The sequence below is a fragment of the Vanessa atalanta genome, chromosome 28 (genome assembly GCF_905147765.1).
Source record: "Vanessa atalanta chromosome 28, ilVanAtal1.2, whole genome shotgun sequence".
Classification (NCBI taxonomy): Eukaryota; Metazoa; Arthropoda; class Insecta; order Lepidoptera; family Nymphalidae; genus Vanessa; species Vanessa atalanta.
This window is the reverse complement of record NC_061898.1, coordinates 1,168,697-1,195,457: the sequence shown is the minus strand read 5'-3', so window position 1 is coordinate 1,195,457 and position 26,761 is coordinate 1,168,697. Positions and strand designations below refer to the sequence as shown.

The following is a 26,761-nucleotide window of genomic DNA, read 5'->3' as shown; positions in this document are numbered from 1 at the left end:
AGTAATACTATCGATAGTATTGCTCATGGGAAGCTATCGATACTATGTCTAACACCTTAACTATCGATTCTTATCGATATGCAACACTAGTAGTGACGAGATCGGTACATTACATACACTTACACCTGCGGCCGGCATAAACGATGACCCAATTTGCGACATCTCGACACGCACTAGAAAAATATAGCGCGCGCTTCATTTCGACGACTTAAACTAAAGTTTTCACAGTATAAACCATAATTAATTAAATATTGTTGCTAGTATTAGTGCCGCTGAAAGTAACTCTGTTCCCTCTTCACGCTAAAAAAAAACTTGGCCGATTTAGTTAATAAGGAAGGACATGTATTTTTTTTTTTCATTCACCCCTCGATTCAGAAAAAATTGGAATGACGGTTTGTAAGTATGTAGTTTTATAACTTTCTGCTGTCCATTGATATTGGCGCAGGCGCAGACATTTTTACAATTCTTTACATCGCCAATGGACCATCAACCTTGGGACTAGAGATGTTGTGTCCGTACATTGTGGCTGTAATTACACTGGCTTACTCACCGCTCAAACCGTGACACAAATATACTAAGAATTGTTGCTTGGCGATATGAGTGAGTGGTACCTACCTAGTCAGGCTTGCACAAAGTCCTACCAACAAGAAAACTTCTAAATAATGCCCTGTATCCCGAAGAAATCTGTCTACGCTTTCCACTTACAAGGAAGTTTAGCTAACTCTCGTAATATTTTATTTATTGGTACCAACACTAAGAAAATAATTTTTTTACTAACAAAATGGCAACTTTGTCTGCAATAAACGATTTATTTTATTACTATAATTCTATGGGACGACAATTCGACAAGAACCAAAGCCTCTACGCATTTACCAAACTCGAAAGTGCGTCTTCCTAAGTTCAGACTACTTATGAACATTTTTAAGAGAAGTACCTAATTTTACTACTTTTTACTGATATATCTTATACTAGCGTCCCGCCCCTGCTTCGCACGGTTGCAATGCTGATACTAAATATAGGTACTACAGAATGTCTTACAGCGTTCATTTTTCAGTCATTAAGCAATACAAACCGCTATGTTTTAAATCTGTAATATCTTCGAAAATATTCATTTAAATTACATGCTGTAAAGGGCCGTATTGATCTATATTAAATGTACAATGTATTTAAAGTACTTAATTGGATAAGGATTAATGCTGTATCGATTAAAATCGCTGCGTAAAAAAGATTAAAAAATGTTTATTGTGTTATCACGGCCTTTTGAAAACTTCTTTAAGGTGTAAAATACATTATTTTAAAATACATTATTTGCAATGTAAGTTCAAAAAATGTGTTTATTTATGATATCACTTTAGAAACTTCTAAAATTATGTGTTTCTCTACTATATTGTGCATTTATTATACATATAAACCTTCCCCTTCAAACTATCTATAAAAAAAAACGCATCAAAATCCGTTGAGTAATTTTAAAGATCTAAGCATACATTCAAGCACAAACAGGGATAGACAACGGAAAGCGACATTGTTTTATGCTATATAATGATCTGTAAAAAGTATTAAAATTGTCTATGCCTAAATCTCTTTGATAATACTTGACAATACGCCAGAAGGGTATATTAGTAAAGTAACTAAACAAGACTAACAACTCAATAGCGATTATTCACTAATAACATTTTATGGCCCAATCTGAAACTTGGCCCATATATTGGTAACCAATCACCAATTGGCGAAGAAAATTTGCCTACATTTATTTATTTAAATCAAACAACACATTAAAACTTATTCAAGAGATTTAATCTTTTCAAACGATGCTGTATATTCTTCAATCTGTCCTCATTCGTCATCTTCTTCTGATCCCTGTAACAGCACTTTCTCTCTTTCTGTATCCGCTTCACCAGTTTCAGCACAAAGTACTTCTTCCCACAATTGTCACAGGGGTACCGTACACCTAATTCGTCGTCTGTATCACCCATAAGGCAATAAATTAAATTAATCCGTCGCTTCATAAACGAGTAACAGAGGTCACACACTTTCAGCATCTTCGCCTTGTATTTTGGGCACTTGCATGTGTTCGAATGACTGGCATTCTGCTCGGCGTTGTTGAATTCCAAACCGCATTCGAGGCAATCGTAGACGTGATAGTTCTTCACGTGTCTCTTATATTTTCTGAACCTTAAACCGCAACGCTTGCACATAAACGTTTTGAATTTCTTCGCTTTGACGTTTGGGTGACGTTTCGCTATGTGGACGTTCAATGTTTTATAGTTGCCAGCGATAAATCTGTCACAGTATAAACACAATATCGGTTTCCCTCTTATTATTTTCATATGATTTATCTCGTGTTTTATTAACGAGAACCTGAAATAGAAAACATATTGAGTAGTTTTAATTGTATTTTAAATTCTGAAAAAGAATAACTACCGAGTTTCTTGTCGCCACACTTAGTTCGTAAAACGACGATTCAAAAGTGTTTGTAAAGGTCTACTTGAATAAAGTATATTTAGATCTTGAATAAATGACCTTTAAATTATTGAAGTTAATACTGCCGTAATCATCGTTATTTCAATACGCACGTACTGTAAAATCAGTTTTGTGATAACTTCAATAATTTAAAAGTTTTAAAATTTAGCCATGTGACATTCATACATCGAAAGCTACTGAAATTTAAATAAGGATTAAAAAGGCATAAGAATCTAAAAATAAGAAAAAAAACACAGCGCCTTTTGCAGGCGCAACGACGATTTACAACATTCACAATTAACACGTTCTATAAACACGGCTTAAGAATGCGTTACGAGCAGTTTATACTCCCAAAAACGTCACAAAGTAAACAGCGCGGTCAAATTTAATAAATATTTGGACACTATTACCAGCTTCTGGCCAACATGGTTACAAATTCTGAATAATATTTATACCACATAACGAGACCTTTTGTCCTTTTTACTTATAGAAGTTAATTGACATAATCTATTCCAATCCAAGAAGGAATTAAGATTAAACAAACCTTAGATTTACGTATTTCATGCGATTTGCTAATAACTCAGCTATATCGTGCACTACTAAGATTTCTTGATTAATATATCTTTATTTATACTATAACACTATTGCACTAAACTACTTAAATCCAAAGTTCCGATAAGTCATCGATGGTGTGAACGCAATTTTTTCGCAAATCCATAATGCATATCATAGACAATTCAAGCTCGACCAATGATATCGCGTCAATTTGCTGTCAAATGTTGTTTACATGGCTTTCGTCGTCCATTATCAATGTTGAAAAATTATTGATCAGAATTTTGAAAATGAAATTAGGGTGTATCGTAACTGAATCCATAATTATTAATTATATCATAATAAACAAACTCACCTGTTTGGGTATGACTTAAAACAATATTTGCAATTGAAAATCCCCGGTTTCATCAAACTCGAGTAATCTATGCAATTATATTCAGGCTCCTGAGTATTCGTTGACAGATCATCGAAGTCACTTCTAACAAAATCCTCATTGAAAACCGTGGTATTGTTACAATTGCTGAATTTCATGGACTGGTACGACCATGGGGGGTCCATTAATTGAATATTTACCTTACATTGCGTCACCAAGTCTTTTATCAAACCGTTGGAGCTTAAAACATCCTCTTCAAACTTAAGCCTGTTTCTGATTGGTTCGTTTTCAACTATTTTACTTTCAACCAATCCCACGTCACCATTTATCTCGAGTTCTATTTCATTATTATAGTCTTTTAATATTGTTTCACTTTTTATTCCATTGATTGGTTTAGTAACATTCCGAGGTTGTTGATGTTTCCTAGCGTTATGAGTTTCTATATCTTCAACCGTTGTTGTGTATATGTTGCAAATATTACATCTATATAACGTTTGCGCCCACAGAGGAATTATAATGTGTGATGCATTATGAACTATACTATCGTATCTGAAAATGAGAAATCTTAAATAAATACCAATTCCAATCTCGCTCGGTAGATAAAGTGGTGAATTTAAACAGTTCTTAAATCTATAGGAATAAAACAGGTAACGTTATGCAAATTTATCTTATTTCCTCCCTTCCCTAAAAAGCATCTAAAAAAACCAGTTGCCATTAACTTACAATCATTTAGTTTGAAAGATTTTTGCTTTGTTATCAATGTAACTTTTTCTTGTTTTTGTATTTATTTAAAAATTTGACATTCTAGACACCAAATGGAGTTAGCAATAACGTACCAATATAATTTATTATATAACTTTTATTATATCACAGGAATTATAAAATTGATGATTGATCAATCTAATTTATTTATTTATAATACAAAACTGTATACATATCATTACAGGACACGGTTGTCCTAATTCGATATTACAGCACGTTTATTTACAATATTTAATATCTCTACATTATATATGCATTATTATTTTTAGCATTAGCAGCCTGTAAATTTTCCCACTGCTGGGCTAAAGGCCTCCTCTCCCTTTGAGGAGAAGGTGTGGAGCATATTTCACCACGCTGCTCCAATGCGGGTTGGCGGAATACACATGTGGCAGAATATCGTTGAAATTAGACACATGCAGGTTTCCTCACGATGTTTTCCTTCACCGCCGAGCACGAGATGAATTATAAACACAAATTAAGCACATGAAAATTCAGTGGTGCCTGCCTGGGTTTGAACCCGAAATCATCGGTTAAGATGCACGCGTTCTAACCACTGGGCCATCTCGGCTCATTAAAAAGAATAATTAATTAATTTAGATAGCAACTATATTAAAAAAAACTGCCGTGGTAAAAATTGATACATATAAATATTTTTTAAAATGACAAAATAATCTGAATCCTGAAGGTTAGACACAGTGTAATAACAATTATTAAAGAAATTTCAAACTTCGCTAATATCTAACTTATTCCAAACAACATATCAATTGTAGAGTATCAATTTTGAGTGAGCCAGTGTAATCACAGGCACAAAGGACATAACATCTTAGTTCCCAAGGTTGGTGGTGCATAGGTGATGTAAGGAATTGTTAATATTTCTTACAGCGCCTTTGTCTATGGGCAGTGGTGACCACTTATCAGGTGGCCCATATGCTCGTTCGCCAACCAATGCCATAAAAAAATATATATCACTTGATAAAACATAGACATGTAATTTCCATGCTGCGGGGCAATTTACGTGGAATGTCCTCAAGGCTAAGTGATTATAGAATTGACGCCCGAAGTGAATACCTTGGATACACTTGGAAATGGTAAGGTTACCCATTCAAATATTTGTACCAGAACATCATTACTGTCTAAAGTAATCAGCTTATAAGTGATAGGAGTTAGAGTTAAGTTGCCCCATTGTCGTGTCAGCTCACTTGTCCTTACATGTGTGCTCGCTTAGAGCTGGAGAAGACATGCATCATGCAAAACATTGTAGCATCATGTTGATTGAGTTGAGCATCTCATATTGCCAGTCAAAACAAACTCTAGTGTATTTGTTGTTTAACCTAAACCTAAATTGACAATACTATGTACGTATATTGCTTTGTCTAGATCCGATTTTAATTTATTTGAAACACCATCGACATATTCACAATAACAATGCAATCAGAAGTACACGGACCGATACAGCGCGATACACGATTATAGATATTTAAAGCACTATTGAATAATGATAAAAAAGTAATACACAAATAAATTAATAATAAAAAACAGCACAAACTTAGACAAACATACAAATATTGTAATTTTCCTTAAATTGCTGAAATGAACAGAACACTTTGATTAGCAAAAAGACCGTGAAGCGAAAGAAAAACATACAGCTTAAAGCTTAACACAAACATAAAAATTGTAAGCTTCTAGAGACAAAAATAAATATAAAAGTACAACAAAAACAATGGTAATGTTACTGACAGCATATAACAATGATTTCTTAAAACTAAAAATATGGCACAACTATGCCAATTGAATTACCTTACCTATTTTTAAACTTCTTATCACAGAAATCACAAGCCACAATACTAGAAGTCTTCAAAGATTTATATGAATTTGTATCTTTACTAATTTTCATGCTTGGACGATTGAGTGAATCTGTAAAAAAAGAGAAATCACAATAACATAAAACTCTACTCAACTTTAATGTAGTTTAGTTAATTTTCTGAAAAGTACATTAAGTATGTGTATTAAATTAAAAAGCAAACCATTCGCAACAACAACAAAGACTCAAAATATATTAATTAGCTTATATACCAGTGTTCAGTTAATATTTATATATATTATAGAACAATAATTAACATATATTAGCTGATACAAATAAAGATCACCATGTTATATTATGACGGCAAGTGGGCGTCCTCTGTTTAAAGTTTTTGAGTGGTAAATATGGATGTACACTATTCATTGCAAACATCGTCTTTGTGCTAGCAAAATCTCTATATTTAACTAGCCTCAATATTTAGATTAAGGACGACTCTGTCTCCATTGTGTTTATACATAACATAACATAACATAAGCAGCCCGTAAATGTCCCACTGCTGGGATAAAGGCCTCCTCTCCCTTTTGAGGAGAAGGTTTGGAGCATATTCCACCACGCTGCTCCAATGCGGGTTGGCGGAATACACATGTGGCTGAATTTCGTTGAAATTAGTCACATGCAGGTTTCCTCACGATGTTTTCCTTCACCGCCGAGCACGAGATGAATTATAAACACAAATTAAGCACATGAAATTTCAGTGGTGCCTGCCTGGGTTTGAACCCGAAATCATCGGTTAAGATGCACGCGTTCTAACCACTGGGCCATCTCGGCTCATATTGTGTTTATATGATACAAATATACACTGTATTTGTTTATTTGGTAGGGCTCTGTGCAAGCCCATCTGGATAGGTACCATTCACCATATATTCCACCGTTAAATAGCAATACTTAGTACGGTCGTGTTCTCGTTTGAAGGGTGAGTGAGCCAATGTAACCACAGGAACAAGGGGTACTATATCTTTGTGCCAAGGTTGGTGGCACATTGGTGGTGGTTAAATGAAAATTTTATTTCTTGTAGAAACTACTACAGAATAAAGTTTTGATACAATAACAGTAATAATAAGAGTAGATTAAAATTTATCTACGATAATCGTTGAGTTTATGTTAATAAAACTTTATGATTTTTTTTGTAAGTATAAATTTTGTAAGCATGAATATATAGATGCAATGAATAGTTTTTATAATCACAATGTTGTACCAAACAAATGCGAAGATAGCTTTAGTCGAAAGTATAAGTACAAATCGTTTAAACATACCTTCCAGTAATTTCAAAAATATATACAGATAGAAGAATACACATTTAAAATTACTAGTAAAATAAATATGATTATTATTATTTCACGTTATTTAAATTGTTGCTAAATTTTCTGTTAATATCCTCATTTTATAAATTCTACGTCATTTCTTTTACCTCCATTTCGAAATCACAGACTACGAAAATAATAAAAAAATAGACGGACCCAGGCCACAGAGTACATTACAAGTGCAAGTTATTACCACAGATTAAACAAAAAATATTTATTTACATTTTTAATAAAAGTTTATTGCTATTCCCTCCAGCATTTGATATTTACTTATATATTTGATATGACATTTAAGCCAATTCGTAAATTTAATTAGTGCTACATAATACTTAATTTATACTTGGATTAACATTAATCACCAGCTTTAAAGTTTTCATCATTTATTTGTATATTTCAAATATCAGCTGTTTTTGACAAAACAATAATGATAAGAATATGTCATACGTCATTAGACTTATTATTTTTAAATCCGATATATTTACTAACAATATAAATAAAGTATTAAGTAAAAAGTCAATTGGATAACTTTCAAGATGGTAATTTTATCAATAATGTAAAATATTGTTAAGTTTTTAAAATATTAAATATCTCATTCGTATGTTCCTTTCTAGGATTTAAAGACATTTGCTGATAACGAGTTCGATCCTAAAAAGTGGATTAATAAAGCTTGGAGTACAAGTGGAAATCAGGAAAAGGAGGTTTGATATTACATCATTGATAAGTTCGTTTTAAATAAAAAAAAAAGAAGTTGTTCCACAATACTTTTAATGTCTATCTAGTTCTATCCTATAATAATTAATATAATTCTACTTATACCTCTATGTGTACATAATTATGCAAAACAAAATATTAAATGTGTAAAATGAAACTTACTACAAGCAATAATTTGCTCTATTGGTTTTATTAAACTGATAACATTGGCTACTTTATTAGAACATGCAATAATAAAAACAATTATCTCGTTATATTTATTTTGCTGGTCGTCAGATCCAAGATATCATTAACCTAAACTCCTAACCGGTTGTGGAAATGAAATTTAAGTTCTTTATTAAATGTGCATTACACTTATCGTACCACCAATTGGCACAAGAAAGTACCCCGTTTTTAGAAGATACGGCAAAAGGAACTCGATTAACAATTGTAGTCCTTCTATAATAAAATTCCTCAAATACATTTAGCTTTGCCAATTATTAAATTTCATTGATATATTAAAATGTTATATAGGTGATAAAAAATGTGTTTGTATTAATTGGTTTCCAGTGAAATAAGTACATTCAATGATTGTGTTTAAAAGTCTATGTAACTGAATGTCATATAGTATTTTATTCTATGTAATAGTAGTCTATGTCTCTATTCAATTGACATGAGGAAGGAGGACTGAGGACCTTATTGTGTGAAAGGTTTTGAGTATAGATGTGGATGGATATAAAGGTAGGGGACGACCCAAGAAATGATGGATGGATTGTGTGAAAGACAATATGGTTAGAAAGAATGTTACTTGTGAGATGACATCTGACAGAGGAGTATGGAAGGAGACATGCTGCGCCGACCCCAAGTAAAACTGGGATAGGGGCAGGAGGATGAGGTATCTATTACTATGTATCTATTAGTACTGTGAATTACAGTAGAATATGCACTGCATAATGTTGGTTTAATTTAATTGTATGAAATTAATACTCAAAACACCTACTTGAATAAAATGTAGTTTGATTTCATTGAATAAAGATTTCGAATTTATGAGTTAAATTGATTCATTGTAATGTTTTATGACATAATTGTCTTTAATACGACACTTTAAAAAGACACAGGCATTTATTTGACTCCACCAGTTAAGTATATGTATACTCCTTGGAACGAAATTTAATTCAGGTTCCAATGAAGCTGAACACTAAGATACTTGATTCTAATAACAATATAGTCTACACTAAATTTCTAAAGGTTGTTGTTAAACTATTTTTTAAATATTATTGATTAAATTATTATTAAATATTTTTTTTATTTATAGATATTTGTAGTTAACACAGTAACAAGATTGCAGCTGTACATGAAACAGTTAAGCAATTCATTGGACGAAACAACTACACAGGTAATGATATAAAAATTGATTAATTGTTCATAGTTTAGTATTGCTCAGGTCTTCACAGAATTCATTTAGTCAGGTTGTGATGTGGCACTCTTTGCTTACATTTGGTAGTTAGCAACAGTCTATAAATATCCCACTGTTGGGCTAAAACCTCCTCTCTTTGGGAAGTTTATTTGTGGCGAATCTCCATCAAGCCACCTTGCTACTTTACATAAAAAAATAATGTAGGTATACACATATGTAGGTATTGTATGACAGATTTTTATGCAGATTTCTTAAGGATAAGTTTCATTTTTTTGGTGTTTTTTTTTTGACAAAAAATAAAATTCCTTTTTTTGTAATCTTTAGATTGTGACGTCAATACCTCGTGTTCTCCAAGATGCGTCAACGTTGCAGCTGGAAGGTGCTCTGTTGCAACAGAAGCTGGTGACTTTGGAGGAACAGGTCCAAGGCGTGGAGGAACAAACGGGACATTCAATCAAGAGCTTGCAAAAGATTGATCAGCTAAAAAGTCGGTTAGAGGTAAGGTTTGAGAACGCGTCAAAAAAAATAGTGTCTAACAGTTGGCCACTAAATACACTCTAGTACACAAAGGAGTGGAGCCCCTGGGTAACAGAGTGGAGGCCCCTAATTATTATTCTACAAATTAATTAGAACAATTTCATTTCTATCAGTAAATTTTGTCAATAATTTATTTACTCTTTGTATCGGTGTCTTATAAAACAGTACTTAGTAATATTATTGTAATTTTTCTATATCCAGATATATAAACATACATTACATTAAAATCCCTAACTCGTCGGAAACTCTTTTATGGGGGCCCCTCTCTTGTGGAGGCCCCAGGGCAGGTGCCCCGGTTGACTCCCCTAAATTCGGCTAAGCTGTTTCATATAATAAAAGAGAGTCAAGGGAACTGCTTATCAGATTCTCGTATGGGTTCTTTTAACTATGAAGTTCATTAATTGCAACACTTATCATGACAACAAATAGATTTTGACCTTGGTGAAGTTTTACCACTCGTAAGTCACTGGGTAATTGTTTCCCAGAATGCAGCTTCAACCCTCCGAGAGGCGGACAAGTGGGTTGCCCTGGCGACTTCATTAGAAGACATTCTGGAAGCAGGTGTGCCAACACAGAAGGAAAAACTGATGGAATTAGGGGAACAAGTGACGGCGATGACGGCAAGTTTGGAGGTAAGGGCACAGATAAATAAATTTGTAGTATTCTTGGGTATTTTAATTTATTGATGCTTAGACAGTGTAATAAGTGGTATTTCCCCTAAACCCAGAAAAGACCACTGAGTTTTCATGTGCTCAATTCATCACGTCTTCTTCGTGGCCATTCTTTTCATCACTGAAAGTAGAGACTTTGAAAATCCTGCCTTGCATTGTTTGCGATATTTTTCCATTTCGTTCGGTTTTCAGCTTCCTTTAGAGCCGTTGTTATTGCTAGGCCAGTGAAAGACGTTACCCGGTCATACCAGCGGCTAGGTGTCCGGTCGCAGGGTCTATTACATTCCACTTTTCCCACCACAACTAACTTCTCTTGGTTTTCTGATTAACGACGAGCAATGTGACCGAAATGTTGTATATAACGAGGGGTTAGGCGTCAACTCGTTATCAGACATGGGGATCTTCAAAATTAAAGCATGGCTGTTCACGTTGGTAGTGTATTTTCAATATTAAATTACAATAACTTTAAAATATGACAAGATTAACAAGATGAAGCACGATTCAGTAACTCTGCGATTTCGTCGGATCAACTGAGCCAGCGCACCTCGAGTATGACAATTTCCAGATGTGACGTGTTCTTACGTCATACTTACGACATAGTCGCGACCTCGCTCAAGGTTCAAGATCAGTGATTCCCAAAGTGGTCCAGGTGCACCCCCAGGGGTCCACGGGAGACTTGCTGGGTAGGTGGGTAGGCGTGAATAAAAAATGGGGGTCCATAAGATGTTAATGGGGGTCCACGAAAATTTATCTGCTTTTGATAGTAAAGAGCAAATATGTAAGCATAGTTTTGATAAGGGCCTTCCTGCATTGTTTTAAGTACCTAACTAAGCAGATAATATTTTAATAAGGCAAGCGACTGTTACTTGTCCAAACTTGCGTATTTGATATTACGTACAATTTCGTGTACAGACTTGCAAAGCGCTATCCGCCCGACAATGCTTAATGCTTGTTCAGACATGTACTTGATCACCACTATAAATAGCTTTACCTTTTTTTTTTCTTCGTCAGTTTTAGAGAATCACAAACAAATTCATAGATTTGCTGAAATTCTCGTAGGGTTACTAATGGTAGAATTAAAAGCACCAATATTAAACAAATATAAATTTAGTTCGTATTTTAGTGTTTCTCTCAAACTGTGCTTACGGACACATGCCAATAGGTGGTCCACGAGAAAAATAAGTTTGGGAACTACTGTTCTAGATTGACGTTGAATACCATGTCCATTTGAGTACGATAAATACTGAAATAAATTACAGTTAAACTTGTTGATTCTTCGACATATTGAGAGCTTTGTTGTTATGTTTAACTGGTTCAAAATAAGCTTGTTGGTGCTTTAAGCCATCCATGGTATGCGAAGTTTTCTTCTTGAGCACCACAGCTCTAAAGCTTTCATTGCCTACTCGGTTGTAATGAAACAACAACGGTGAATAAGCCTGCACGTGTCTAATGAAAATCTGTCAGATGTGCATCTAAACCACATTAGAGGATCATTCATAGAAGTTGAATAAGCTCTATATCTTTTCCTCAGAAGGGACGACAGTCTAAGCCCAGTGCTGTGACATTTATAGGAGTTACTTTACTTTTGGTGTCTAAGGACGAAGAACTTTTAGACCTTCTTAAAATCTACGTAAAAAAGGCCTCATTTCTAGATCATATGATTCATCGCCCCCCCCCCACGCCTCAAGTATTTATTTGTTAAAAATTTTCAGGCACTAAGCGAGTCATCGGACTATGAAATGAAAAGGATGCAGCTAGAGACGTTATATAACAGATTGGAGGCCGCGATAAGTTCACCCCTCATCGATGCCCTGACGCAAATGGACGCTGGTAAGACCCACGTACACACTATAAATATAATCCACTCGTGCAAAAGCAAACGCAATCCACTCGTGAACGCGATGGGATACGACCAAACAGCAACGGTATTCTAGAAATAGTTTGAAACGCTTCTGTTGCCAAATTTAAGAAAATTTGTAAAGGAGCGTTTGTTTGTAAAAGTTTATTTATACAATTAGTAAGTTCATTTTTGATAACTGTACAACCCGCATAGTCGTTAGGCATGTGTTCGATATATCGCAAACTCGTCTAAAGTTAGATGTTGTCGGAATATTAGATGAATATCGATTTGATGTTGAAGGGTAACCGTTCTCACCACATCTAAAAATAAATTTGATATAGTTCTGGTAAGTCAGTGCATTAAAAGTACGATAACATTGAACGAATAAAACATTCGTCCTGTCTCTCTTTGACTTTACGGTAACCCGTCTGTGAAAAAGAGATGAAGCTTTAACTTAATATAATATTGTACGGCTTTATCTGATGTTAATTTTAACAATTTAACTATTGAACTGCAAATTGAAACCAAACGAACAAGTCCTGGCTATTCTTTGATTTTTTTTTATCAATTTTATAATTCAATCGTTGACAGTCATTTGTAATTTACGCGGGAAAAATCTTATGAATACAAAAGCGATACAAGGAACGTTCTGAAATCGATTACACTTTTTTTTTTAATTGAAGACAATAATAAAATATATATGTATCAATACTTGAATAAAGCTGAAGAGTTTGTTTGTTTGGTTGAACGCGCTAATCTCAGGAACTACTGGTCCGATTTGAAAGTTAAACTAGGAAAATGACATGTCTGCTGTCTGCGCACGAGTGCATGCGCATGTAAGGCATGTCCCGCGGCGTGGCGGCGCGCGTGTGTGGTCAGGCTGGTTATTGTGTCGTGCTGTGGTGGCAGAGCGCACGCGCGCATACGTGTGCGTGTTCCGCGGCATGTCGCGCGGCGTGGCGGCGCGCGTGTGTGGTCAGGCTGGTTATTGTGTCGTGCTGTGGTGGCAGAGCGCACGCGCGCATACGTGTGCGTGTTCCGCGGCATGTCGCGCGGCGTGGCGGCGCGCGTGTGTGGTCAGGCTGGTTATTGTGTCGTGCTGTGGTGGCAGTGCGCACGCGCGCGTACGTGTGCGTGTTCCGCGGCATGTCGCGCGGCGTGGCGGCGCGCGTGTGTGGTCAGGCTGGTTATTGTGTCGTGCTGTGGTGGCAGTGCGCACGCGCGCGTACGTGTGCGTGTTCCGCGGCATGTCGCGCGGCGTGGCGGCGCGCGTGTGTGGTCAGGCTGGTTATTGTGTCGTGCTGTGGTGGCAGAGCGCACGCGCGCGTACGTGTGCGTGTTCCGCGGCATGTCGCGCGGCGTGGCGGCGCGCGTGTGCTGGCGGCGCGCGGCGGCGGGGCGGCGCGCGGCGGGCTGGGCTCGCGCGCACGAGCACTCGCTGCGGGCCCTCACCAGGATGCTAGCAGAGGACGCCAGCACGCAGGTTTGTCGTATAATTTTTTTCTAAATATTCTGCGTAAAATTTTTTTCAAAATATTTGGTTAAACCATAAAAAAAACTTTCCACTAAAGGTCTCTGGATGACCATCCTTTGCACGAATCAGAGGAACTTCAAGGTCCTCTAGGTCCTAGGCGAATCTTGTTTCAACCCTGACCTTATTGGAACCACCTGCGTGTTCTCTGAAATTCTGATACATTAACCCGGGGGGGACTATTGTAGTAAAATAAAATTCCAAAGAGAAAGGAGACTTGCCGTCAGAAATATTTCAAAGCTGACAATTTTATTAAATTTAATTTCTCAGGTGGATTGGCTTACTTCAGTACTGAAATCGGATCAGCCGCTCGCTGAACTAGTGAGACTATACACAGACCTGTTACTGTCACTGGATCCGTCACCCACAAAGGTTTGGCTGAGTTTTATGTATTTAAAGCACGCGCAATCGATGTCGATAGAATTGGTGATCCTTGTTTTTTGTTACAGATAGTTACTGCTAATTTCAAAATGTGCCAAACCCCAGAGGAAGGACTCACATTGTTGATCGATCTCAAAACGGATATAGACGAATTTATCGATTGTATTAGAAATGTGATAGAGGCGCCGAGGCCCAGCAAGGGTGAGTTATTCAGCCTATTCCAATGGAAGTAGGAAAAATGATATACAAACCTTAAATTTACGTATTTCATGCATATTATTACTAAGAGTTCTTCAATATACATTACTAAGAGTTCATGATACCTTTATTTATAACACAACACTATTACACTTAACTACTTATTTCCACTTTAACTTTACTTCTAAAATTCCGACAACAGTTTTGTCGACGTATTTTTACGTATTTTTTTCGCAATTTCATAGATTAATCAAGATCTCCGATGATATCGCGTCAATTTGCTGTCAAATGTTGTTTATTTGGCTTTTCTCCTCTTATAGTTGGATAAGAGTATAGATGGATGTTCTGATAGTAAGTGGATCCACTGCCCATAGACAATAGCGCCATAAAATAAACAAGTAATCATTCCTCACATCGCCAAAGCGCACCCAAACTTAGGTACTGACATGCATTGTGCCTGTAGTTACACTGGCTCACTCAGAGTTGTGCAATGTGAGTTGACAGCCTTTTTGCCCAGCTTATAAGGTTTATTCTGTTCTATTTTATCAGACGAGGTTCCTCAGTCGTCGCTCCGGGAATTAGGTCGAGCTCTGTGCGCTCCGCTGCGTGCTCTGCTGCCGAGATACACAGATCTTCAAACAGCTATCTTCTTGGGCTATCTGGACGAACCGCAAGTGAAACAGGTAACAGATATGTTTTCTAGAACATTCTACTATGAAGGCGACTGCGTTTTATTAACCTCATTCTCTTAAAAAGTGGTTTATATTAGTTGATGGTAGAGCTTTGTAGTAGGTACCACCAACTCGTCATATATTATTTCGCCAAGTGTTATTGTGTTCTGATTTGACGGATGAGTAAGCCAGTGTAGCTACAGGCACTAGGAGCATCACATCTTAGTTCCAAAGATTAAAGGCGCATTGAGGAAGGACATTTTACAGCGTCAATATCTATAGGGGATAAGTACCATCAAATGGCCCATTTGCTTTTTCGTATACTATAAAACCACCAGAAAAAAACAACAACCTATCGCCTTGTATAAAGTATTTAATGTTATTGAAACGAAATTTTTACGGTTCCTCTTCGCTAAGATCAGAGATAAGGCCAAGTCGTGTGTCTTGAGGGCAACTGACATGCCTTTCTTTTAATACGTCATGAGCCCCCCCCCTCTACTATAATGTGTATGCATATGTATTGTTATTATATATATAAGATTTATTTTAGTAACAAAACTATTGTTATTTATTTTACTCTAAAAATATTATTTAATTTTAATTCATAAGTTCTTTCAATAATAATAAATTCAGAATTGCTGTTCGATTTGGTGTTCAATAAAGTATATTCTATTCCAACCATCACTTTTTGCAACATGCGAATTGCTGGGCATTTCTCGTCGGTTCTTCTCGGTAGAATCTACTTTCCGAACCTAGAAGCTTTAAATTTATTTAAACAATGACGATTTAAAAGTGCTTTCATTGTATAATTACTTGCTTATAATATTTTTATTCGATTCGATTAATAAAACAGTCCTTATTCGTGTTACTTCAATACTACGACTAGAGCTGTGCCCCCTACGAGAAGATATATCTTCTATCTTTAGATTTATTGTTTGGCAAATGTTGAAATGTCATTGGCATTTTGTTTATACTTACTCCGAGGACTCGGTTGGTCATTGTGAACTAAATAAACATAACAATTTAAAAATACCATCAAATTCCATACTATGCCATTTGTTTGAAGGAGGATCTTCTAGAACAATCCAGAGCGTTGCTTTCGGTAGCGGAGCGAAGTGAAGTCTGGCTCAGCACCGCGTATACAAGAGGAAAGAAGATAGCTGGAACAGCTATATATCCATTCTACGCTCCTTCTGTTGAGGTAATATTTAATTTTCTTAAAAAAGATGGTCATTTGTAATCGATCGTTAGTATAGTAAATTATAATGGTGTATTTAAATTGATATAAAGAAATTCATTATGTTTAATCTTTATTTGAATAAGCAAATGAAACAGTTCAACAACTTATTCTCATTTATTAACATCAAATTAATTACTTTTGTCTTAAATATTCAAAAATTTACGGTACTCTTAAATAATCATCTGTCTACACATGTACTGCAACGCTAAGTGCTGGTAACATTGCCACTGTCTGATAATGGTTTTGCATTGTCGCGTTCCGGTTTCAGTATTGAGTGAAATTCGGTTCAGTGGCTTGGCCGTAAAACAATAACAGATTTGCTTTCGCATTGATAATTTTTATAAAAATACATATAAGATACACATTAATCCATTTAATTACATGCTCTTTAATTCTTCTTCCGAAGGTTTTATCATAGACTATGAAACTCTCGTCCAATGATATCGCGTCGATTCGATGTCAAATGTTGTCCATTTGGGTTTTGTCTATCGTATTTCCATTCACCAGGCGTTCACGGCGGCGGCGTCGAACCTGATATCGGGGCACACGCGGCGCATCGAGGCGCGGTTCCAGGCGGCGGTGTCGGCGGGCCGCGCGGCCGGCGTGCTGTGCGACTCGTTCCCGGCGGCGCTGGCGCTGGAGCACGCGGCCGCCGAGCTGCTCGACGTGCTCGCCGAGCGCCAGCGCCGGGAGGGCGACGAGGAAGGTGGGTTTCGATAGACTTTTCGCCTGGTATAAAGGCGCGGTAATTTTAATAAAATTATGATAAACGTATATCAACCATCCACATTGTAACAGCCTGGTGGAGTAAGCTCCAAACGATTTCTTTAACGCGAGAGTAGACTTTATTTGCGGTGGGATACTTACAGAATGTTAGTTATATATGTTATAAGTTTTTCTAAGAATTATCAAAATACTGCCCAATTTTTTGTAGACCCCAAACCCGACAACCCCCTACTGGATCTGCCGACTATGTTACTGGACGCGGAAACGAGACAGCTACCCCGGACATCGCCCCCCAGCGTGGCGGCGCTTCGTCGCGCTCGAGACACGCTCAAGGGCCTCGCCAGGTCGATACTGCGGAACCCTGTCGACGTGCAGTTAGGTGAGTGTTATTACACCCTGCTTAAAAAAAAATCTCCAGATCTGTGGCTTTACAAAGATTGGATATATAGGTTTGATAGAATCAGTGATAATCATTGTATGTACACGAGATATAAGGATAAGCTTATAACGCAAAGTTTTCGACTCCGCAAGTCAATAGATCCTTCTACTGGCAAGGTATCCGTTTCTATAGTAAAACTCCGCAGATATTTTTAACTTTGCCGATTCATAGATTCGAATCATTTGTAAAATATACATTGGTAAATAAGGCTTATTATTCGATACGAGATTATATAGATGATGAAAAAGCGTGGAGTTAATGCTTGTTGACTTCCAGGCAGGACACATAACAAACATATATAACTGTATTTAACTAACATGACTGTATTTTTAGATGTTGAATAAGATTCAGACATACTGAGTTTCTTCTTATTCTTCTCGATAGAATCTACATTCCGAACCGGTGGTAGCTCCACTTAATATAGTCTGTTAAATGACGATTCAAAAGTGCTTGTAAAAGCCCACTCGAGTGAAGTAAATTTTGATTTTGATTCTTATATGAAGCCATTAGACCAACGAGGAGTCTAGTTTATTTATTTTAATAACAGCACTGGCTTGTCCCAGGTTGTTTTTAAAAACATGACGTCAGCATTGCTGACGTCACGAATGTCAGGGTTTGGATATCTATACATCCTCGGAGGTATGAAATGAAACGCAGGAAATATTTTTCTTTGATTTATTCCAAGCTGAGGTGGTCCGATCGATTTGACGGCTCGAACAAGTCTCTCGATATCAGCGGGCGATCGGCCTTGTATAACAAAAGGGGGGGGGGGGAACTATTCACTCAATATAACACCTATTTATGGACGGTAAAATATTTCAGACTAATTTAACATCTCAGAATTGGTCGAGTAGTGTGTACACCGGTTTTCATGGGTACGCTACTCCGGCTCCCGGCTTCGATTCCCGGCCGAGTCGATGTAGAAAAAAGTTCGTTAGTTTTCTATATTGTCTTGGGTCTGGGTGTTTGTGGTGCCGTCGTTACTTCTGATTTTCCATAACACAAGTGCTTTAGCTACTTACATTGGGATCAGAGTCAAAATGAATTAAATAATGAAACGGTTTTCAACTATTAAAATAATAATTTCCGGGCACGTGTTCTTCTTAAATATGTGGCTTCCCGCCGACATATGTAATGTTTTAATATGATTCGTTGCAGAGAAAATTCCGCAGCTGTCGGTATGGCACAGCAATGACGCCCTATCGACAGACCTGCCCGACTTCGCTCTCTCGCCGCAGGAATACATCACAGAGGTTAGACGAGAGAACATTCCCAGTGATTAGGGCTTTGTGGAACTCCATCAGTGAGCCCAATGGATAAAGAGCTGGCTGGAGAATATAGATTCGATTTAATCCACTTAGTTAAAGTCCTAAGTCGCTGAATTTCTGAGTTATAATAATAATAATAAATCATTTTAGAATTTTATTTATTTAAAAGCTGAAAGCGCTATTTGCAAGCACCACTGATTTTCCATGTGCTTAATTTGTGCTTATAATTCATCGACTGTGAAGGAGAACATCGTGAGGAAACCTGCATGTGCCTTGTTTATACAGAATTTTATATTTTGAGCATTCAAAACTAAGTTCTTGAAATATTCGTTATTGTACGAAATTCATACGAAAAAAACGAGACACTAAAGAGAGCCGCGTAGTAACAGATGGTTGTAACTTTTTCTTTATGATATCTGTAGGCGGACGAGCAAGTGGGCCACCTAATGGTAAGTGGTCTCCACCGCCCATAGACAATAGCGTTGTAAGAAATATTAACTATTCCTTACATCACGCCACCAACCTTGGGAACTATGATGTTACGTCCCATGTGCCTGCAGTTACACTGGCTCACTCACCCTTCAAACCATAACACAAAAATACTTAATTACTGTTTGGCGGTAGAATATCTGATGAGTGGGTGGTACCTACCCAGACGGGCTTGCACAAAGCCCTACCACCAAGTAAACGTTCGTTGTATATTATGTATTAAATAACAGACACAATGAAATAAATTAACCACGTTGGACAATATATACCCAAATGTCAAGACAAATCATTGTGCATTAAAACAATTACAAAAAAAAAATTAAATAGTTTTGTATTAAATCGTATACAATAGAAAGGGAGAGACAGAGAGCATGAGAAAGAGAGGGAACACCTTTTCCTTTCCTTCACATTTATTCTTTGAATAAATATCTGTGGCTTAATTTTCTACAATTACGAACTTTTTTTTAAACAGATCGGACAATATCTCATGACGTTACCTCAGCACTTGGAAATGTACCTGTCGGAGAAGCAAGCGCCGTGGCAGTTCCTCACTGAAGTAGGTCTTCTTTTATTATTAAACATAAAACACACACACCTATTACCATTCCAATTATGAAAAACAAACCTTAAATTGACATATTCCATGCGATTTACTAAAAGTGTCAATTATTGTAATCAATATCTTTTATGAGTTTAAAAATGGTTATTTATTTACGAAATTAGAAAATAATTAATTTATTCAAAAAACCATGAATAAAAATGGAATTTTTTTTAAACGTTTGTCACGTGACACAAAACGCTCCTGGTTAGTCAAGCTTATGACGTCCTAATTTGCTTGTTTACTTCGTTTACATACCGTATAATCCACATATATGTGCCACAGAATACAATACAGGAAAGTGACGTCACCGACCCCATTGCAGCGCCATATTGTCAAAGTAGCATTTTCGCGAGCTATTTAAATATGGAATTTTTAATTTGATTTTTTTCAGCAAGTATGAACTAGAATTTAAAAAAAAAACTTTTACTCGGTTCTTTGACCTCTACTAAATAATATAAAATGGATTTTAAAAACCAGTCAAATAGCCTATACGAATTATTATTGCCTAGTATATATGTATTTATAATACACCACTATTACACTTAACTATTTATATCCACTTTAATTTTACTTGCAAAATTCCGATAAAAGTTTCGTCGTTTAAAATGCTTTTTTATCGGCAATCCACAGTGGATATCATAGATAATCAAGCTCTCGTGCAAACCAATGATATCGCGTCAATTTGCTGTCAAATGTTGTTTAATTTGCTTTTCTCCTGTTATGGTTGGAATAGAGTATAATTTATTTTTCATTTACAGCTTTGCACGCACACATGCGAAGTTTATGCTGAAAAAATATTGAATATACAAAATATGGACGCGCTGGGAACAAAACGTTGTCTCACTGATATCGGTAAGTATGTGAACGTCACTTAAAAAAACGTATCTTGTCGCTGTTGCGCGTATTATGGTTAGAAAAAAAAAAAAAAAACAATGAAATGTTTTTGAATTTTAAAATTTAGGCATTAATGTCTTAGTTGTTTTATTATTTTAAATATAATTTTTGGTGATTATTTAAAATAATTACTGCGAAAGTATAATTATCTCTTATTTTGGAATGTTAAGAATATATCATATTAGTAAAAATAGTCTATGTCTAAATAACATTGTCTTTGATATTTGAGTCAGCGTCGCAGAACTATCGAGAGTTTGACAATGGATAGTTGACCTCGAAAACTATTCAGGGTTCTATCAATAGTTTAGTTTTGATACTATCGACGTATCGATAGTTCTCCGTGATCAGTAGTCTATGGATAGTATTGATACGTGACAATACTATCGAAACTGTCGATAGTATAGCCAGCTCTCTGTAAGCAATAATATTGGTAGCGGCGATACTATTGATGTCATTGATAGTCCCAAATTATCGATAGTTTAGGTTAAAAGTAATAGGTTTTGCAATAGTATCGATAATATTGCTAATGGGATATAGCTATCGATACAATCGATAGTATTGACACGTGACAATAATATCGATAGACTCGATACTATCGGCAACACCTTAACTATCGATATTCAACACTAGAGCAGTTTATGCCGGGGCCTCATTATGTACTGCAATTAGTATTTATCAAGAACTCCATAGTGTTACATCATGGTACACGTCGAAATGGTTTATGTAAATAATTATATACAATACAATTATTATTACAGTTTATTTATCAAGCGTCGTTGAAGACTTGGGGAGTAGCATCACGCCAGCTTTGAAAAACTTGGAGAAATCTTTACGAGCAGCAACGCCGAGTCAAAACGAATAATTTGTTTAATTTAAATAAAATTGCTATAAATATAATTCATTATTATTATTTTAGTTTTATTATGTATTCCATACAATGATATGAATGATATTTATAGTTCTAAGATTGAATAATAAGTAAACAATTTACCTTCTTAATGTTTATGGTTACCTGGTACTTTTTTAGTAGTACATTAGCGCCTGATTTGTCTCCCTCTCCATGTGGTGGGCTATACTTATACTTCTGGCATTATCCCTTCCATAACTTACCATTAAAAAAGGGAATCAATATAATGTTTGCCATATGGTGGGAGAATCTTATATATTAATAGCGTAAGAAGATTTTTGTCACAGTGATTATGGGAAGATAGCTGCACATAAAAAAAAATCGTTTATCGTCTCATTTTGAAGAGCTCTAGCCGTAGATGCACAGAAAAGGATTATTAAAGAGGATTCTTAATTGCAATTTACTAAATAGTTACAATTTAACAAAGAATTAATTTTTATGAGAGGAAAAAAGTACAGGGCCGGTTAAAGAGCGGTACTACGGCTGTATAAGAAAAAAAAAAATGAAAAACGTCAACGAAATTAACGTAAATTCTTATCTACTAACTCCAATTCTAGCTCAAAGTCAAAGTCAAAGTCAAAGTCAAAAATCTTTATTCAATATAGAAGTGTTTGCATTTGTAATCTGTTAACTTGCAGATCAATAACGGTTAGACACCAACATCTCTCACTTCCCCCCAGACTTGTCTGGAAAGGTCTTCCTCAAGGCTCAGTACTCAGTCCTCTGCTTTACAGCATATACACCCATGATCTCGATTTGTCTGTTAACAATTTTTGTAACATACTCCAGTATGCTGATGACACTGTTTTGTATTATAGATCTAGTTCCATAGAAAATTTAACATTTCGATTAAATTCTGCTTTGCATTACCTATCCCAATGGCTCTCTGACCATGGCTTATCGCTGTCGATAGCTAAAAGTCAAGCAGTGATATTTACTAAAAAAAGACGTATACCTACTTTTAATTTGTTTTATGAGGGTCAACTCATTAACTTTGTAGACAAAACAAAATTTCTTGGTATTATTCTCGATCACCGACTGAACGGAATTTCACACTCTGACCATTTAGCCAAGAAATGTGAAAAATCAATTAATGCCCTTAGAGCAGTATCTGGAGTTTGGTGGGGAGCTCACCCTTATACATTGAAGCTGATCTATAACGCAATAGTTCGTAGTCATTTGGACTATGGACTGTTTGTTCTAGATCCCTTCAATAAATCAGCTTCAGAAAAATTAAACAAAATTCAGTTTAAATGTTTGCGCATAATCTTGGGTGCGATGAAATCCACCCCTACTAATGCTCTGCAGGTTGAGTGTGTTGACCCTCCTCTACATATAAGGAGGCAATACTTATGTGACCGCTTTGTCATTTTTACAGCTATCTTCCCATCAAATTGTTACAGCTATCTTCCCATCCTCTATTGGCCCGATTAAACAAATTATCCCACCTTTACAACTCAAACAGTCCAAAATCCTCATTCCTATTAAACAGTTTCCTTAAGTATACCAACCTCCCTCATCCCCTTACAACTTTTCCTTCTAATCCTCTCTTTTCCACCTCCTTTAAAGCTCTTATTTATAATACCCCTGTTATAACAAATCTTGGTCTTATAAAAGGTTCTCCTGATACTAGTGTCCAATTCCAAAAAATGTTTCATCAAAATTGGCCAAATCACCTCCCTATATATACTGATGCCTCTAAGCTCTCACCGACCGGCTGCGTTGGCGCAGCTTGTTGGATACCTAAATATAAAATAGCCCTTTTATTTAAATGCCCCCCTGAAACCTCTATATTTTCCGGTGAGGCCATTGCTTTACTGGAAGCTATTATGTATGCCCAGTCACACAACATACAACAATCACTTATCTTATGTGACTCATTAAGCTGTCTGTTGGCCATTAAAGAAAATCCTTTTCGTAGCAAATTAAGACTTTCTATCGTTTTTAAGATCAGAGAGGCCCTGTTGTCCTGTCACCAACAAGGTCTTCAAGTTTTGCTGGTCTGGATTCCAAGTCATTCCGGTATTATTGGAAATGAGATGGCTGACTCATATGCTAAGATTGCTATCCAATCTGGTTCATCTGAGCATTTTGTCAATTCATCTCGAGACTTGCTCACTCTTGCGAAAACTCATATGGATAAATCCTGGAATGCTTTCTGGATTTCATCAAAATCGGTTAAGGGTAAGTATTATTCGGCGTTACAACCTGAAATTCCGAGGCGACCTTGGTTTTCATTTCACAGGCACGCTGACCGTTGGGTCACTTCCACTATCTGTCGGTTACGCCTCGGCCATTCATGCACACCTACTCACCTAGCAAAGATAAGAGTTCGAGATCACTCGCTGTGTGAATGTGGCCTAGACGAAGGTTCCGCTACCCATATCCTGTTCCTTTGTCCTAAACTTCTTCATCCCATTTACGACATTCTCCCTCCTAAAGTTCCTCGTCCTATAAATGTTGAATGTTTGTTGACGTTTGTGTTTAGTCCATTTTGTTCTTTTTTGTGTAAATATATTAAATGTAATAAAATTAAGTTGTGAATAGTCCAATTGAGTGATATATCTTATTATATATAGTTTAGTTTCTATTACTAACCCTTAATGTTTGTGTTGTTCTAGGTTACGGATTAACAAGGAAATTACTACTACTATATTTGACTTTAAAATTTAATTGAGTTTGTTATCTCAACCATACCGATCAATCTCATTCGTGTCTTCTCCATCCTACGTGACATTGGCGAAATAATCTGTGCCCTATGGCACAACTAAAAGCCATTAAACTAAGAATTGAATTGAATAGAAGTGTTTGCACTTGCTTATTGATTGTCAAAAATCTACCACCGGTTCGGAATTTAGCACCTCGGACCTGAGAAGAACCGGCGAAAGAAACTTAGCTGAACTAATGTGTACTATTTAACATTAAAAATTTCATTCAAAAAAGTTTTAATCATTTTGGCGCCAAATGTAGATGAGTGACTTGAAGTTTATAATGAAATTAAATCAAAACCAAAACCTGTCATAGGTTTCGATATTCCTAAAAAATCTTTTAAACAAACGCAAACCGAGAGCCGAGATGGCCCAGTGGTTAGAACGCGTGCATCTTAACCGATGATTTCGGGCTCAAACCCAGGCAGGCGCCACTGAATTTTCATGTGCTTAATTTGTGTTTATTATTCATCTCGTGCTCGGCGGTGAAGAAAAACATCGTGAGGAAACCTGCATGTGTCCAATTTTAACGAAATTCTGCCACATGTGTATTCCGCCAACCCGCATTGGAGCAGCGTGGTGGAATATTTTCCAAAACCTTCTCCTCAAAGGGAGAGGAGTCCTTTAGCCCAGCAGTGAGAAAATTTACAGGCTGCTAATGCATAAACGCAAACTTTTTCGGAAGACTAGTGATATATAAAGGTATTATAAAAGGACTAAAAAAAACAAGCCTACTTTACATGGGGTGCGTAACAGTTATGTTCTACACCAGGTATGTAATATACTTACCTGGTGTAATGTGTGCGTGTACCAATCCGGCCCTTCAAGTGTCCAAGACTTGTAATAAATGACTTACCAAGACTAAAAGTAAAACGAAATTGCTACTTTCAAATAAAGAACATACTAATTTTATTTAATCAACATCTCATTAAACAATTTCTTCTTCTTAACACTAATGAAACTAATAAAATCACAAAGTAGTTAATATCATAATTCCTTAAGGGAATTTAAACATTACTCATATACTTATATACTAAGAAGACATTAAATTAGTCATCAATACCAGTAAATAAAATAAAAATCTAATGTAAAACCATTGTTTTTTTTTAACAATTTTAACTTAAATATAATAAACTCATAAACAGGGAGTCAAACTGAGTCATCTTGGGTGATATTAGGATGAGCATTATTGAGACAGATCTTCACATAAATTACTAATCAGGAAAAAAAGTTACATACAAAGATCAATATTTACTATTGTTGTGGTTCAGTTTGGAAGGGCAAGTGGGCCAGTGTAGCTACAGGCACAAGGGACATAACATCATAGTCACGGAGATTAATGGCACATCAGAGGTTTAAGTATTGTTTAATGTTTCTTATAGAACATGTCCATGATCAGCAGGAACCACATACTAGTAGGTAATCCATTTACTTGTCCCCCTACCGTTAATAATACAAATTGTTTGTGTGAAAAACATATTGATGTTATATATTTCTTGTGTAACCCTATCTAATGTCTGCGGGTTTGAAAATTGTACATAGTCGAATCATGTAAATGTAATCCATTCAAAAAATCAACTAAATAAACAAAATTAAGTATATTATAAACATTTAATATATAGCCAATTAATCGTCCCATGTTTCATGATTAGGGTCCGTCTCTGGAAGATATTCCCTTTGCAGGATTGGCCGAGGTGCTATCAAATGGGCTACTACTTTTGGAGGCTTATCTTCTGGAAACATCTCTTCCCTTGACGGGCATTGCGTGACGTGTATCTTCATGTCTGCTTGAGTGAAGCGATGTGTTGCGTTATACGGGCAAGCGGTGAGCGGGGGGTGTTTTTCTTGACAACGTACTATATGAGCTTGGATTCGAGATCGAGGCACGCGGTGCGAATGATCGTATGGGCACGTAATGAATGGATCATCCATTTTCCTGTTAGAAATTGAATGATTCTTTTTGAGCACTTTAAAATACGAAGCTTTTTAGTAATTGACAACAAAAAGGTTTTGAATAACTTTTAAATTAAAACAAATAATCTGGAACGAATGAGGACTTTTGAATGTTAGTCTACTTTAATATTGGTAATTCATATAAAAATAATACTACCAAGTGTCGGTAAATTTTCTATTAAACAAAATTGCAGCAATTAGGCATGTGTTTGATTTAAAGAATATTTGAACAATAAAATCTACTGTTTACGAATATTCATTATTTTATTTATGAACATGGTTACCTCTATT

At 36.1% G+C, this 26,761-nt stretch overlaps 3 protein-coding genes across 4 annotated transcripts; 1 reads left to right on the top strand and 2 right to left on the bottom strand.

The window, feature by feature from the left end:
* Positions 1-1,772: 1,772 nt before the first annotated feature.
* LOC125074623 (zinc finger protein 59-like) lies at positions 1,773-7,435 on the bottom strand. Of its 2 annotated transcripts, none has more exons than XM_047685992.1 (4): positions 7,417-7,435; positions 5,950-6,061; positions 3,368-3,934; positions 1,773-2,358 (listed from the first exon to the last, which is right to left on the bottom strand). In XM_047685992.1, exons 2-4 carry the CDS (start codon positions 6,039-6,041, stop codon positions 1,773-1,775), a joined length of 1,245 nt encoding a protein of 414 aa, XP_047541948.1. In that variant the 5' UTR covers positions 6,042-6,061; positions 7,417-7,435. The 2 variants fall into 2 exon arrangements, with proteins under 2 accessions (XP_047541948.1, XP_047541947.1); XM_047685991.1 differs by lacking the exon at positions 7,417-7,435 and adding an exon at positions 7,262-7,316.
* A 290-nt stretch (positions 7,436-7,725) lies between these two features.
* On the top strand, positions 7,726-21,795 carry LOC125074594 (conserved oligomeric Golgi complex subunit 7). Its single transcript, XM_047685946.1, has 17 exons — positions 7,726-7,845; positions 7,921-8,007; positions 9,315-9,395; positions 9,741-9,914; positions 10,439-10,585; positions 12,337-12,454; positions 13,778-13,947; positions 14,266-14,367; positions 14,445-14,577; positions 15,124-15,257; positions 16,312-16,446; positions 16,993-17,191; positions 17,420-17,590; positions 18,809-18,903; positions 19,880-19,963; positions 20,767-20,860; positions 21,661-21,795. Exons 1-17 carry the CDS (start codon positions 7,843-7,845, stop codon positions 21,762-21,764), a joined length of 2,031 nt encoding a protein of 676 aa, XP_047541902.1. The 5' UTR covers positions 7,726-7,842; the 3' UTR covers positions 21,765-21,795.
* Positions 21,796-26,143: 4,348 nt separating this feature from the next.
* On the bottom strand, positions 26,144-26,449 carry LOC125074508 (gametocyte-specific factor 1-like). The gene has a single exon (XM_047685838.1). The coding sequence runs from the start codon at positions 26,447-26,449 to the stop codon at positions 26,144-26,146; it is 306 nt and encodes a 101-aa protein (XP_047541794.1).
* Between the last annotated feature and the right edge of the window lie 312 nt (positions 26,450-26,761).